This window comes from Pelobates fuscus, chromosome 2 (genome assembly GCF_036172605.1).
Source record: "Pelobates fuscus isolate aPelFus1 chromosome 2, aPelFus1.pri, whole genome shotgun sequence".
Lineage (NCBI taxonomy): Eukaryota > Metazoa > Chordata > Amphibia > Anura > Pelobatidae > Pelobates > Pelobates fuscus.
In genome coordinates this window covers 167,874,704-167,892,098 of record NC_086318.1, presented here as the reverse complement: position 1 = coordinate 167,892,098, position 17,395 = coordinate 167,874,704, and the positions used below count along the sequence as shown (strand labels likewise).

At 35.0% G+C, this 17,395-nt stretch overlaps 1 protein-coding gene across 1 annotated transcript in view; it reads right to left on the bottom strand.

Moving 5' to 3' along the window:
* FAM83B (family with sequence similarity 83 member B) overlaps window positions 1–17,395 on the bottom strand; it is a 63,208-nt gene that overhangs the window by 27,241 nt on the left and 18,572 nt on the right. The window contains exon 2 of the mRNA XM_063442936.1: window positions 15,718–16,197. Within this exon, the coding sequence (XP_063299006.1) occupies window positions 15,718–16,173 (456 nt within the window). The 5' untranslated portion in view covers window positions 16,174–16,197. The remainder of the gene's footprint in view (window positions 1–15,717; window positions 16,198–17,395) is intronic.

Sequence of the window (17,395 nt, the reverse complement as noted above, 5' to 3'; positions counted from 1 at the left end):
CTGTACATGGGGGGTACTGTTTTACTCGGGAGACATCGCTGAACACAAATATTAGTGTTTCAAAACAGTAAAATGTATTACAACGATGATATCGCCAGTAAAAGTGAAGTTTTTTGCATTTTTAACGCACAAACAGCACTTACACGGACGATATTATTGCTGCAATACTTTTTACTGTTTTGAAACACAAATATTTGTGTTCAGCAAAGTCTCCGAGTACAACAGTACCCCTCATGTACAGGTTTTATGGTGTTTTCAAAAATGACAGCGTCAAATATAAGGCTTGTATTTCATTTTTTTTTCACATTAAAATTCGCCAGATTGCTTACGTTGCCTTTATGACCCTATGGTAGCCCAAGAATGAAAATTACCCCTATGATGGCATACTATTTGCAATAGTAGAAAACCCAAGGTATTGCAAATGGGGTATGTCCAGTCTTTTTTAGTAGCCACTTAGTCACAAACACTGGCCAAAATTGGCGTTTTTTGCATTTTTCACACACAAACAAATACTAACGCTAACTTTGGCCACTGTTTGTGACCAAATGGCTACTAAAAAAGACTGGACATACCCCATTTGCAATACCTTTGGTCGTCTACTATTGCAAATGGTATGCCATTATTGATGTAAATTTATTTCCTGGGCTACTATACAGTCTCAAAGGTAACGTAACCAATCTGGCGAATTTCAATTTCAAATGTAACACGCTATATTTGACCCTGTAACTTCCCAAAACACAATAAAACCTGTACATAGGGGGTACTGTTTTACACGTGAGACTTTGCTGAATACAAATATGTGTATTTTATTGCAGTAAAAGCAAACAGTATTATGACATTGACAGTTAAAATGTCATGTAGAACTAAACAAATAAAAAAACATCTTATTTTCTCCCATTTTTTTCATATTAAATTATGTTTCATAGCTAAATATTTGATATTAAATAAAAGCCCTGTTTCCCCTGAATAAAATGATATATAATAAGGGGGGTGCATTTAATATGAAAGAGGTGAATTATGGTTGGACAGACATATAGCGCAAATGCCAGGTTTTGTTTACATTTAGTTTCGTTCACAAGTTGTACATTTGGCTGCGGTCTTAAGGGGTTAATATGCTGACTGTTCTTTTACTTAACAACAAATATCACCTAAACATATAATGTCATCGTACCTTTCTTATGCTTCTCAAGTGGGCAGAGAGTCCCCATATCTTACATTAATCTGACAGCTGCATTGATATGCAGAGAAAAGAAAAAGGCAAAAGGGTGTCATCTCCTCTGGTGAATGGTCAGCCTCATCTCATGTCCCTACAATATACATGGGGCAATTCAAACTCACAGTTAATTGTATGATGTAATTTAAATACCAGGGGCATCATGTTGTACAAACACAGAACAATGTCAAAGCCAAATTTGCTTTGGTTTTAGAGTGAAAATTAACCTTTGTCCTTAAGGAGTAAAAATATCTCCTTCTCACTAATCTACCATTACCGATAGCTTTGTAACCAAGTCTAAGAAATTAGACATCTGCCTATATTGAATGTTTGCTGCGACTTTTAAATATGTGGTGTAACATTTATTCTTAAAGGCATTCTATAGCGTTAGTAATATAGACGTTTTCCTAACAGTATAGTGTTGGAATATTGTTTATGGCCCCTCTCAGAGTGGAGAAATACAATTAATAGTCTTACCTTTTTTTCTCCTGCTTGGCCCCACTTCCATGATCTTGATGATCTCAGCCAATCCATTGCTATCCCATAGAAAAGCAAAGGGAGGTTTTTGTTTATCTGTGGCAAAACACATCTCTATGGGGTGCCTTCAGCATCTCCATGAAGAGACTGTGACTGCCACTAGAGGTGTTCCCTGGCAGCAATGTAAACACTGTCTTTTCTTTGAAAAGGCAGTGTTTATACAGATAACACTTCAGGGACATGCTATAGACACCAGAACCACTACATTAAGCTGTCCCTTTAAGTCCTACACAACTTGAGTTTAGGATCACAAATAGTAAGTAAGTATTGTTTTATGGTTGAATTTCAAGAGTGAAAAATATCACATGCATGAATCTGATAAAAAATATCAATATAAGAAATATTTTTAATATGATATTTGATTCAAGTATTGCATAAAATATGGCAAGGATATATAGTCAAATGTAACTTCCAAATGAAACATCTATTGTGAATAAATATACACTAAATGATGTATACACCCTATGATAGCTAATGCCAAGTACACCAAAGAAGCAGCAAGTATTATCTAAATTAGAATTGGTTAATTGTAATAAACAACTGTCTCCATCTGCCTAGTTTTATATGCAGTCATTTTTTATATATGTTCCCTGCCAATAATTAGAGGCGCCAAAAGGTGTTGGCCTTCTTGCGTTTATGATTAACTGATGTTGACACACCTGCATTGTTGAGTTTTAAACTCTTTCTTTGCTGTCATTTCAATATATTGCTCCGTGCTTCTATGTGTATTATTACATATGTTTTATTTCTGTTGCAATTTTACAGTTTTATATGTTTGCAGATTTACATATATTTTACAAATGCCCACTAAAAGGTTATTTCAAAACATGAAAACCACAAAAAGCAATGCAAAACTGTATTTCTGCATATATTTTTTTCTCTGTAATGGAATCTCTGTTTTGTATCACTACCAAATATAAATTAGTAAGCAAAGCATAAGCCTCCACCTAGGTCCAGGGCTAGTGGGCAGCAGAAAAGAAAATACACCATACACATTTAACAAAGAAGAAAACAAATATCTGTTCATTATGCAATAACTTAAAAATAGAGTAAATAAAAAACTTCTGATGTATGATGTCTAGGTATTACTAATTATTGTCACAAGTGAGAAGTGAACAATAATCTGAAAAATAGGAGTAGTAAAAAAACAAACATATTCATTTATTCTATATTTAAGGTATCAAAATGTATTGTTAATCCAAACACAATAAAATGCATATAGAAAAATTATTGTTTATATTTATACATATTACCGCATATACATACATATTACTGCATAACTCAATTTGGAGAAGTCCATCTTGTACACTGAAACTTGAGAGAGCACACACAGGCATCATATTTCAGTATTCAAACTGCATTTCTACAGATACCCTTAACAATAGGCACTGCTTTAAACATAGCTTTAAAAAAAAAAACAAAAAAAACAAAAACAAAGCAAGGGCTGTGATCCAAAAGGACCAGTGGCCATAAACCAGCCATGAACTGCTTTTTTGACTTTGTGAGACTCATTAGCATGGCACTGGTTCTAGTTTGAATGTTGAAGTGTCTCTGAGATCATATAGCTAGAAAACAAAAAGATTGTGGTTAGACCACAATATCCCCAATTAGACATGCAAATGAGCAATTTTGCTAGGCAGCTATGAATCAATTCATTCATCCATATATTGGCAGGCATTTTTATTCGTTCAACACAGCTGAAACGGATTTGGGCACAAGTCTAGTATCTATATATTTTTGCTTATACTGTAACTTATTTCATTAACATTTACTAAATTGAAACTCACAGCATTAACTGATTGGAAAATGAAAAATATACATTTGAATGTGAAATAATGGTACTAGAAGAAATTGTTTAGCTCAAATAAATTTGCTATCACTATGTTCTGTTGCCATTTAATCTGAGTTGAGGAAAATAGAAGAGTTTAGGCAAATAGATTTCTGTTTGATCTATCTGCTAATAATTGTACTTCAAATAAATCTTCAAGAATTATGGTATTGCAGTCTTAATTTACGATGGCACATCATGTTAAAAAGTATTGTTGGAGGAAGGTTTTACTGGTATTTAACAGCGCGCATCCAAAATGACTACACCAGAAAATGCTCTCTAAGTGAGTACTAAAATTCTCAGAAAGATGCAATAAACCTCCAACAGAAGTTTGTTTAAGAAATATGCTTACCTACATATGCATGTAAAAACAAAATAAGTATTCTGTAAATCCTATACCTACTTTTTGCTGGGATAGAATACAGTGAGTTTATGCATGTGCCAAATATGTAATATGAATCACCACTTAAAACCCTATTTAAACTAAGTTAAAACACAAATGGGATTTATTATTTAATCATTCCTTTAACCCCTTAAGGAAACATGACATGTGTGACATGTCATGATTCCCTTTTTTTCCAGAAGTTTGGTCCTTAAGGGGTTAAAAAACAAATTGCAAAATATAGGCACCAATTACAAATTACTAATAAATGTAACCAAGTATTGGTAAACTATGATGCTATTATATTCTATGTATGGCATTGTTTGCAATTGTTAAAATGTCATATTCACATGTGACAACTATAAATTCAATCACATACAGTTGTGCTCAAAAGTTTGTACACCCTGGCAGAAATTGTGAAATTTTGGCATTGATTTTGAAAATATGACCGAAGCCATTTACTATCAAATAGTTGTTTGGCTCCTTTTTAAATCATAATGATTTAAAATGGCCCTGATCAAAAGTTTACATACCCTTGAATTTGTGGCATTGATACAGACACACAAGGTGACACACATAGGTTAAAATGGCAAGCAAATCTTAATTTCACACACATGTGACTTTTTAAATTGCAATTAGTGTCTGTGTATAAAACGTCGATAAATTTGTTAGCTCTCATGTGGATGTACTAAGCAGGCTAGATACTGAGCAATGGGGAGCAGAAAAGAACTGTCAACAGAGCTGTGTAACAAGGTAATGGAACTTTATAAAGATGGAAAAGGATACAAAAAAGATATCCAAAGCCTTAACAATGCTAGTCAGTACTGTTCAATCACTTATTAAAAAGCAGAAAATTCGGGGATCTCTTGATACCATGTGAAGGTCAGGTAGACCAAGAAAGATTTCAGCCACAACTGACAGAAGAATTGCTTTGAATACAAAGAAAAACCCACAGGTAACCTCAGGAGAAATACATGCTGCTGTGAAAAAAGACGGTGTGGTTGTTTCAAGGAGCACAATACGACGATACTTGAACAAAAATTAGATCTATGTTTGAGTTGCCAGAAAGAAGCCTTTACTGCAAGAATGCCACAAAAAAGCCTGGTTACAATATGCTTGACAACACCTTGACATGCGTCACATCTTCTGGCACATTGTAATTTGGAGTGACAAGACCAAAATCGAGCTTTATGGTCACAACCATAAGCGCTATGGTTGAAGAGGGTTCAACAAGGCCTATACTGAAAAGAATACCATCCCAACTGTGAAGCATGGTGGTGGCTCACTGAGGTTTTTGGGGGGGTGAGGGGGGGGGGTGGACAGGAGGGGAGGGGGGGTGGACAGGGGGGGAGAGGGGGAGCTCTAAAGGTAATGGGAATCTTTTGAAAATTAATTGCAAGATGAATGCAGCATGTTGTCAAAAAATACTGTCAGACAATTTGCTTTCTTCGGCACGAAGGCTGCGCATGGAACACTCTTGGACTTTTCAGCATGACAATGACCCTCAGTACAAGGCCAAGTTGACCCTCCAGTGGTTACAGAAGAAAAATGTAAAGGTTGTGGATATCATTGAGCCACTCTGGGGAAATCTCAAACGTGTGGTTCATTCAAGATGACCAAAGACTTTGCATAACCTGGAGGCATTTCGCCAAGACAAGTGGGCAGCTAAACCACCTGCAAGAATTAGGGACTTCAAAGACAAATTTTACAAAAGACTGCATGCTGTCAATGATGCTGAAGGAGACAATACACCGTATTAACTTTTGAACAGGGGTCTTTTTATTTTTGTTGTTGCAATGTTTCGTTTTATGATTGTCCCGTTCTGTTAAAACCTACAGTTAATTATGAATCACATAAGGGATAAAAGAAATGTGTTTTGCCTACTCACTCATGTTTTCTTTAAAAAATGGTACATATATTACCAATACTCCAAGGGTATGAAAACCTTTGAGCACAACTGTACATTTAAAAAGTACAGTGAAAAATATGGCTGACCACCATTTTTTGGAAAACTTGTGATGGCACTCTGATTGCAGCCACTAGAGGCAGTCTTAGTCCTGCAATGTAATTGTTGCAGTTTCTCTAAAACTAAGTGAAACTGGGACACTGCACCCAGACCATTTCCATGAGCTCTAGTGGTCTGGGTAACTATAGTTCCCTTTAAGTGAATAACATTAATATTGTCATCATCAGTATTTGTGGATGATGGATACATATTGAAGAGAGCTCTGTTACACAGATATACCCGAGTGAACAAATACTGTTAAGATACAAGTTTTGAAATGAAATAACATATTCTACCAAATGCAAGTACTTATGAAAAAAAATTGACTTGATGCCTACTGAAAATGCAAATACTCTCCTAACACCTCAGAGAAAAAAATAGGAGATAAAACTGCAAAGGGTAATCACTGCTCCAAGCTATGACAGACATTTCTATGAATAACTGTTATGACTAAAACTGTAATCTTGCATGTTCATTAATGTTAAAACATGGTCTTATACTTAGCAGAAACCCATGTTTAAGGAATAGCTTTCTTTAATGTGTTTCAATGAATATTTTTGTTCGGTATTTACAGCTGAAAATGAAGGAAAGGGACCTCCGTTAAAAAAAAAAAGGATAAATGAGTCATTTATTACACGTGAGTTTACAGAGGAAGAGGTTCTATTTCAACTGTCAAAAGTAAAGACAAATAAGTCAATGGGACCTGATGGAATACACCCAAAGCTATTAAAAGAGCTTAGTGGTGTACTAGCAAAATCATTAACAGATTTATTTAACCAATCATTGTTAACAGGAGTAGTCCCAGAAGATTGGAAGTTAGCGAATGTTGTGCCCATTCACAAGAAAGGTAATAGGGAGGAGTCGGGCAACTATAGGCCAGTAAGCCTTACTTCAGTAGTGGGGAAAGTGATGGAAACCATGTTAAAGGATAGGATTGTTGAACATCTAAAAACACATGGATTTCAAGATCAGAGACAACATGGGTTTACTTCAGGGAGATCATGCCAAACTAATCTTATTGATTTTTTTGATTGGGTAACTAAAATTATAGATCAGGGTGGTGCAGTAGACATTGCTTACCTAGATTTCAGTAAGGCTTTTGACACTGTTGCACATAGAAGGCTTATCAATAAACTGCAATCTTTGAGTTTGGATTCCAATATTGTTGAATGGGTAAGGCAGTGGCTGAGTGACAGGCAACAGAGGGTTGTAGTCAATGGAGTATATTCGAAGCTTGGGCTTGTCACCAGTGGGGTACCTCATGGATCTGTACTTGGACCCATTCTCTGTAATATTTTTATTAGTGATATTGCAGAAGGTCTTGATGGTAAGGTGTGTCTTTTTGCGGATGATACTAAGATATGTAACAGGGTTGATGTTCCAGGAGGGATAAGCCAAATGGCAAATGATTTAGGTAAACTAGAAAAATGGTCAGAGTTGTGGCAACTGACATTTAATGTGGATAAGTGCAAGATAATGCATCTTGGACGTAAAAACCCAAGGGCAGAGTACAGAATATTTGATAGAGTCCTAACCTCAACATCTGAGGAAAGGAATTTAGGGGTGATTATTTCTGAGGACTTAAAGGTAGGCAGACAATGTAATAGAGCAGCAGGAAATGCTAGCAGAATGCTTGGTTGTATAGGGAGAGGTATTAGCAGTAGAAAGAGGGAAGTGCTCATGCCATTGTACAGAACACTGGTGAGACCTCACTTGGAGTACTGTACACAGTACTGGAGACCATATCTTCAGAAGCATATTGATACTTTAGAGAGAGTTCAAAGAAGGGCTACTAAACTGGTTCATGGATTGCAGGATAAAACTTACCAGGAAAGGTTAAAGGATCTTAAAATGTATAGCTTGGAGGAAAGACGAGACAGGGGGGATATAATAGAAACATTTAAATACATAAAGGGAATCAACACAGTAAAGGAGGAGACTATATTTAAAAGAAGAAAAACTACCACAACAAGAGGACATAGTCTTAAATTAGAGGGACAAAGGTTTAAAAATAATATCAGGAAGTATTACTTTACTGAGAGGGTAGTGGATGCATGGAATAGCCTTCCAGCTGAAGTGGTAGAGGTTAACACAGTAAAGGAGTTTAAGCATGCGTGGGATAGGCATAAGGCTATCCTAACTATAAGATAATGCCAGGGACTAATGAAAGTATTTAGAAAACTGGGCAGACTAGATGGGCCGAATGGTTCTTATCTGCCGTCACATTCTATGTTTCTATGTTTCTATGTTTCAAGAGCCCAGTGATGCTTAAAAGTAATAATCCAGCAACTTCATGGAAAATCATAAAATTGAGAATAACATTTTAGTATCACTGGTTTATTCACTAAAGTCCAAATTTCAGGTCCAAATTATTGAATGAGGCTAAACCATCCAGCTGCATAGAGGCCATTTGGACCACAAACTCCAGACTTTGTTCACACTATTCAACAATATCCAGGTTTTGAAATTTAGGCAAATTTGGTCTGGACTACACCTGAACAGAATGCTGTTGGCTGAACTAATCGGGCTAGGATTCACCAAATGTGGGCATGAGATTTTGAACTTCTAGCCACCCAGATGGGGGAGGGGGCAGTAGCAACTTTTGGGGAAGTAGACAATAGTTGCTTAAATATTTAGATCCCCACCTGCCGTCCATGGGTGGTGGCTTGAAGAGAGGAAGCTATTAATAGTATTAATTAAAGTCTCCATCCGCTGCTTATGGCTGTGACCTGAAGGAAACTATATTTCCATCCCTATTTTATTGTTTAGAGCCTCCACTGTTAATGGGTGGAGCATGGGGGGAATGCTATACCCCCACATACATTTAATAGTCCATACCCAATAACCCTATGGGGTCTTATTAAACCCCATAGCATTTTTATTTATTTCATTTTTTTTTAAACCACTTTAAATGTAGTAGCTGTCTAGCAAGAGATGGGCAGCTGCCACATGGGTAACCCTGGCACTGTTAAGGGTTATTTAACTATTTGTCCATTGACTGCTAACAAAAATAGTACTTAAAATACTTAAAGTAAGCATTTGCAAAAATGAAGTGGACAAAAATGTGTGAACATGCATCCTGCTAGATGCATTCAGTTCTGAATATTACTTAAACTGTTGCTTTAATCTGAATATTCCAAATCTTATACTTTGCAAAAACGCTGATTATAATCTGTAAACAAAATGATTGGTGCAAATCAGGTCGGGCCGACCAGACTTGTCTTTAGTAAAAATGAGAATTGACATTCCAGTCAGAATTAATCCATTTTTATTAGATTTTGTCCATGCAAACAACATCTGCTGTTTTGTGAATATCCCTGTTATTAACCCCTTAAGGACCAAACTTCTGGAATAAAAGGGAATCATGACATGTCACACATGTCATGTGTCCTTAAGGGGTTAAAAGAACATTCCAAGCCCCATAACTGCTACACCCCAGTCATGATGCTAATAGAATTCTGGACCCTTCCAAAGTAAAGAGCCAAACCATTAACTTCCCTGAACTTAGAAATTAAGCTTATGGGCTGCAAAGATGAAGTCGATCATGTCTAGTGAACTCCATGTATGTTTTGAAACAGTTCACAAACTATTTGGCTACTTAACATGGTGGTGTTCCTTTTGCAGTTCAAAAGCAAGTTTATCATGTTGAATTTTCCTATTTTTATTAAAATAGTAGTGTACCAAAGATTTTTCATTTTTTTTTTGCAAAAGTAGCACCAGAGAGAAAAACAAACTAGTCAGAGAGCATTGCATGTATCCTATTACCTATTAGAGTGTGCTATTGAATGGTGCAGGTAGATCAATTGGTAGATTCCCTGACTACAGAGCTTTGATCAAAAACACAAGGTTCAAATCCCAGCAGAGTCACCTCAGCCATTCATCCTTCCAAGGTCAATTAGATAATAATACCATCTATTATTATTCAGCTGACAATTTGGTTAATTCTGAGAGTGTGCGTTGAACAGTGCTTTGAGTCTCACTGGGAGAAAAGTGCAATATACATACTAAATATAAGTACATAATTCAGACTGGTGCTCAGGGATAATCTGATGGACCAGTAATATGTACACAATATGTATCTGAATACAATTTCATCAGTGTTCTGATGAATTGGTAAATCAATCAATCCATCTGCTTTTCTCCATGCAGTTTGCCATATAAATTACCTCAGATGTGAACTAAAAACATTTCAGTACATATCTGCTACACTTGTCAAATGTGGGGAAGATACTGCAGGTAAAATGAGCCAAATGAACACGTTCATGTTGAATACATTGCAGCATGATATAAGCAAATAAAAAATATTTATTAACTCATATCAATATTTAATGTCTGACATGTAAAGTCAGAGTTTATTATACATTGAAGAACTCATAAATCATCAAAATTGATATTTTAATGCATAAACAAGATTTACTGAGAAAGAAGCATTCACTATTCAGAAGGGAAAATAAAATCTTAAAAAGATCCCCACCCTTTGCAACAAGAATTGACTTAGGTGTTGAAATGAACCCAGCCCTGTGAAATGTACAAGGAGAGCCAAAGGCATAGGCATCCCTGCTTTTCATAGAGGTAAACCTACTTGCCTCAGGCTTAGAAACAGTCTTTTGTTTATTTTCTGCTTTCAAAATACTGTATTCCACTGTATCTGTTGATCTACACAGAGATGTGTTTTGTCTTTTTTTTCAGATGCAAAAAAGATTTAAAACCTTAATGATCTGCTGTTTACTTTAAACCTACAGCAGCTGATCTAATGCAAATCACATTAACTTTTGTCCCCTGTGTGTGAGATTATTGATCATGCTGTTTGACCTTGTGTTTTCAGGCAGCTAACAAATCAAATAAATCTGTAACAACCTATTTTGTGGTAATATAACCAGAGATATAATGGATACATAACATTTTTTTTTTTTTTTTTTTTTATTCATTCTCATACTGCATTGTAAATGAGGCCTTAAATTATAAAATATCTAATGTTCTCATACAAAGATTTCCTTTTAAGCAAATTCAGCAGATGTGCTTGACAAAAATTGCATTATTTTTAATAAATTCCTCAGTTAATTATTCTTAAAATAATAAATAAAAAAAATGGAAGTTTGGCATCTGTATTTTGAGGAACAAACCCAATGTGTAACTAAATTATTCTGAAGATCATTATTTGATTTCTTTTGAAACAGGAAACCACTAATGAAGAAAACATTCAATGCTCGCTTTAAATAATTACTAGTTTACTTCTTAATTTGCTTGTGAAGTGAATGATTCATCTGCAGGTTATATGGTGTAGAAATACAATGCTTATTAGCTATGCATAATGGTTAGTCATCAGAAAATAATACAATAAGGTTCTTAGCACTACCTACAGCTTTTCTGTAAAGAGGCACTTCCCTTTTTCTCATAATTGTTTGCTTATAGAGGAACAATGATTTTCACACATGTGGACAACTAATAAACACAGTGAATCATTAGGCAGGATTTGGTTTTCAGTATGATTTAACCGCTTTCATTTGTATCAATAATTCTACTATTCTCCTTATTCAGAAAAGTATTGGAATATGAACATAATAACCATCAAAAAAAAGTCTGCTTCATTAATATTTAATAATATTTTTTTTTTTTTTAAATAGCTCTTTATTAGACAAAACATTTTTTGATTTTTTTTTAACATACAACAAATATTTAATAATATTTTTAATGTACTGATCATTAGTATGGAGCTTTATATATTCATTATTTAATGAATATTAAAGGAACACAGACCCCATAATTTCATTCAGTTCACTAACATGAGGCACGAGAAGTGAGGGAACTGAAGGACAGTCTAAGCACAGTAGCTGATACAACCGCCTGTAGTGGTTATTGTTAAGGAGTTCCATGGCCCTGTACCATGATCAAAAGTCAAAACGTTTTCTACTGGTTTAACATTTAAATGAGCACTTGCTGTCCAGCCCCTCTTTAGATAACTCCAAGTCCCTACTTCTGCATTACTGATGGAATTTCTGCCCATTTATTGCCAGAATTCATTGGTTAAGAGGATCAGGTGGGACTCTCAGCCACTGTATTTTGGACAATTAAGGGAAGAATTTACATACCTAATATAGACAGGGAACCTCTGTTTTAGCTGTATCTGAAAAGGGGAAAGCAGGGTAAGGGTTAATCATTCAAAAACATATTGACTTTATCTTATATGATGCCAGGAGACTCCTAGATTTATAATTACTACATTGAGATGTAGTGGTGATGATGCTTAGACTGCGCCTTTAAACTTAGGGCACATTGTAGAAAATTGAAAATTATAAAGCAATACAAATATTCGAAGGAAATTTTTATAAAATAATAATATATTCTTAAAGGTTATTCCCAATTCAGACATGTAAGTCTCATGGGGTCGAATTGCACTAAATTTGCACTTTATGTCAGCCAATGTGGCTTAAAACAGTTAACTTGTGCAATTATCTCTAAGCTAGTTATTCACTAAAATTTTTATGTAAGGGGGAAGTCATCCAAGAATAGCTTGTCTATATTTATACTCCTCACACATCTAAGTTTTGCAGGAGTCGAGTCTTCTACATCTGCATCACTTCTGTTTCTGATATCAACATATGTAACTATGCAACTATCCACACCATACTGGTAAGTCAAAGGCTCCAGCCTTTCATTAGAGATGCAGAATTTCTTTGTGCGTCACCAAGTACATAAAAAGATTGAGCAACTACCCCAGGCATAAACCTCAAGAAAGTTATGAAGAAGCCTGAGAAAGTTCATGTGACTGACACATTAGTCAATATTTTTATATACTTGGTGCTCTTCAAATAAACTCTGCACATCTGCAGATTGAGAAGAAGTTGTTGTGCTGGAGGGTTTTGTCTTATATGTAAAACATTTGAAATCATTCAAATCTTTGACTATTGTGGCAATTTGCATGTCCATAGGCATCACATAACAACTGTTTAGTGAATAAAACTATACACTCTAGTTAGCATGTGGAGGCAACGTAAAGATGTATCTGCTAGTTAGAAACAAAAAGTGTTCTCTGTTGCCATTATAGTATTGACTGGTTTGCTCCAAAGTTCATACAAAATACAGTTTCTGCCTTATGATAGCTCCACACATATTTAGTACTTACAAAATGGCATCATTTTTAAGTTCATACATTTTTACTAATTGGTAAAATCACAGTGGCATATGGTTCTTTGTACACTGCATTAAAGGACCACTATAGGCACCCAGACCACTTCAGCTCAATGAAGTGGTCTGGGTGCCAGGTCGTTCTAGTTTTAAACCTCCAGCTGAAAACATAGCAGTTTCAGAGAAACTGCTATGTTTCACTGAGGGTTAATCCAGCCTCTAGTGGCTGTACTCACCACTAGAGGCGCTTCCACAATTCTCACTGTGAAAATCACAGTGAGAAGATGCTGACGTCCATAGGAAAGCATTGAGTAATGCTTTCCTATGGGTGGTTTGAATGCGCGTGCGGCTCTTGCCGCGCATGCGCATTCGGCGCTAATGTCGGCAGGGCTCCCTCGGTGCTGGATTAAGGTAAGGGGCTGAAGGGGTTTTAACTCCTTCAGCCCAGCAGGAGGGGGGCTATGGGGGGGGACACCTAAGGGCTACATAGTGCCAGGAAAATTAGTTTGTTTTGCATTGCAAAAAGCTTTATTTCAGTTTTAAAGAATTAGCACTGACAGCTATATTTTTGTTAAAAATTTTTTTCCAGAACAAACATATATCTCATAAGTTACTACTGTAATGTATGCCTATAGTTATATGTGAGAAAATGCTGCTCAAAATGTTTGATGAAGAATTTCAAGGTATATTCTCTTTCTCACTGTTATCAGATGGTCACAGAGCCTAAAGCTGACATCACAATATCCCACACCTATCTGTTAATTTTTTTTTAGTTTCCCAACTGGTAGTATCCATAATAATCTCTACCCGAATTTTAGATAATTCAGTTAAAGTTGTTTGCAAGCCACTTAAATTCAGGTTTCCATGAGATCTAGGTTATGACCATTACCCACTACCGTTTGTAAGTATCTGTACAAAATTATCAGTACAGTCAATAAGGTACTATTGTAATGGATTTAACATCAATATTGTGTACCAATTATGAAATATGTTACTTTGTTTAAATCCATGATCCCCCAAATCCAGTGATACATTTGCTTTATTGCTATATCCAAGGAGTAGCATGTTGATTAGAAATATAACCAGCTTATACTTAGACTATACAAATACAATGTCAATGTTTCTGAAAGTTTATGTAATTTAGTTTAATTTATATAGTTAAAACTGTGTTACATTTATCAGTCTATTGCAATGTTACTGTACATTATGACTAATGGTGGTCTTTGAAATTACCTTTCTATCCTGCTCTTTAATTATAAATACATAAATAAATGATTAAAATGCAAATCAGTGAATTACACTAGCTTAAAAACAAATTCAATAATACGATGAGAATGGATCAATTTCATTAGACAGCTTCTTAAAAAAATATGGATATTGAATATATATATATAAGTGATTGATCAAAATATACGTTATTCCATTTCAGAAAAATTGAAAACTATTTTTTTTGCTACATTAAAATTTGCATCTTCCAGTTTAACATTACCTGTAATTTCCTTAGGTAATCATTGAGTAAAAAATATGTTCATAATTATTCTTCAGACAAATGTCGAATGAAATATAAAGATACATGTGGATGAGTAACTGTTCTGAAAACACTAGTTTTTCCAAAGATGTAAATGTTGGATACAAATTTACCATAAATTCAAGTGTTCTCTCATATGAACAAGACCATTTATCTCATAGACTTGAAAATTGAACTCAACAAGGTTCATTTCAGCAGTTTTTGTGCAAAGAGTCTTTGTGAGCCAGAGGCTAATGCAGCAATCACAGCCATTAATATTGCTGCCCATAGTTGGAGGAGCATATGCAAACCCAGACTGTTTGTGCTATTAGAGCCCTGGAATTTGCCCTGACATTATAAATTATGTGACACACACTCGGGAGGGCAGCATGTAAAACTCTTTGCGTTGTAACCACTTTGGTTAGCTGTAGTATAGTGATTAGAATCCTCTTTAGGTTTAACAGATTTTAGAGAAAATCTAGCACCACACTGAATAGCTTTGTGAACACACGTAATAAACAATATCCAGCTCTGAAACATGTTGCCCACTTAATTATATATAACTAGTTGCGTATATTCTAATTTGGCCCAACGCAATCTAGTTATCAGCTAGACATTCCATCAGTGCTGTGAATAACATAGAAATGTAAAAAATACAACAAAACACTGTTTAGATTTGTTCAGTAGTGGGATTTAAGAAACGGGGAGTCTGAGTTACATCATGCGCAACACAGTGATAACCTGGATCATTTTTTCAAGTTTTCAGTTGTTTTTTCATGTTTTCATTACTGTAAACAATTTCCAGTTGGGTGGGATTTCACAAGTTGGCTATCTATTAACTTCAAGTTAATGTTTACAAAATAAACCTACATGTTGCTCTTTTATTTTTTAGCAACAATACTTTTGGATTTCATTGACTTTTTCTAAATGCAAACACATTCATATAAATGTTAACTATGAATTGGTAGGAATATAATTTAACCTTTTTTCAAGTTCTTCAAGATTGAAAGAGCACACAAGGTGGCTTTGACAAATCACTTAATTATAAATATTTTTTACTTATTTTAAATTAAGTGGAAAAAATATATTTTATTTTACAACTTAATTCAGACGTTCTTACCTGTCTTGCTTCTTTGATCATTCTTCTAACAATTTCTTTTATGGTGAAAGGATGTCCTCTTGGAGGATGAAAATACAAATGTATATCTGTAGCCCCTATCAGTCCAGGTGCTATACATGGCCATCCCAACTCAAGATTTGGTGCTTCTACATCAGATTCAATAGGCCAGTAAGTTCCAGAAGATGATGTATCATCGGTTACATCTCCATGTGAATTGTCATTGTTCTCTGTTGGCTTCTTTATATGATTGGTTATATAGTTTAGTTCATCTTCTGCAAGGAATTCTGCAGCCCCTTCCTTGACAAGACATTCCTGGTATGAAGTCACTCCTCCCTCTATTAATGCATCAATGGCGACACGATAGTACTCTTTATAGTGGGGTTCAAGAAAGTTTTCTGATTTGACTTCATCGTGCAAAGATGAAAGCAATGACAGAGACTCCATCATTGCAGACATTGTTAACTGCTAATCATGAAAAACCTATAAAAGACAAAAGAGGATTCTGTTAATTTGGACAAATAACATTTCTATTTGTCATTAATTAGAAGTATATTCACTATATTACACATGTTGTAGTAATTTATAACAGTTAACCACAATACACATACCTAATACAGTGAACATAAGATTTTTTTTCCAAAACATTGTCAACTCACCAACACATTGTTTGAGGAATGTTTTAACCAAACTTAACAAAGTGAAATGCAATATTGACGTCTCACTCTAATAAAACACTTCCCATAAAGTACAATCTAATTGTTTCCTGCTTGAACAAATATTCAGATGTATTTCCAGTAATTTGTTTACTTAGATTTGTAGTATTTCAGGCAGTCTGCCATTGCAGTACATTGAATATATATAAAAAAAAAGAAGCAGTTGTTTATATGTATACATGACTAATTACAAATTAAAATGATTGCCATAGATTGTAATGATTAAAAAATAAATGCATAAATAAGATTGGATTGGTTGTTGTATCGTTGTAAAGCATATTAGTACAATGTATTAAATGTCAGGTTTTTGTTTCAATTTAAAAAATCAAGCATGAAAATTTGAATTAAGTTTTTTAGGATGGTTATTATTTTTGCATAATTAATTGATGATTAATTTGTGCTTAGTAAACAGCAGTTTAGCAGTCAGGAGAGTTCCTGGCCAATCTTAGGGAGCCCACGATTAGCATTAAAGCATTAGCAATAGTTTCACACCGACGGGAAGGACTATTCTGTGGGACTCCAATCACTATAACCAGTTCAATAAGATGAAGAGGTGCCTTTAATGATTTCAGATCTGAACATGAGTTTGACAAATTGTAGCTCTCAGGTACAGCACTGGAATGAAACACATACACTGATTAGCCGAAACATTAAAACTACTGACAGGTGAAGTGAATAACATTGATGTCACCTGTCAAATAGTGGGATATATCAGGCAGTAAGTTAACAGTAAGGTCTTGAATTTCACATTTTAGAAACAGTAAAAATGGGCAAATGGGAAAATCTGAATGACTTTGACAAGGGACAAGTGATGGCTTGAAAATTGGTTCAGAGCATCTCCAAATCGGCAAGTTTTGTTAGGTGTTCCCTGCACCCACTGGTTAGTAAATACCAAAAGTGGTGCAAAAAAAGACAACCAGTGAACCATCATTAGGGTCATGGGCGCCCAAGGCTCATTGTTGTTT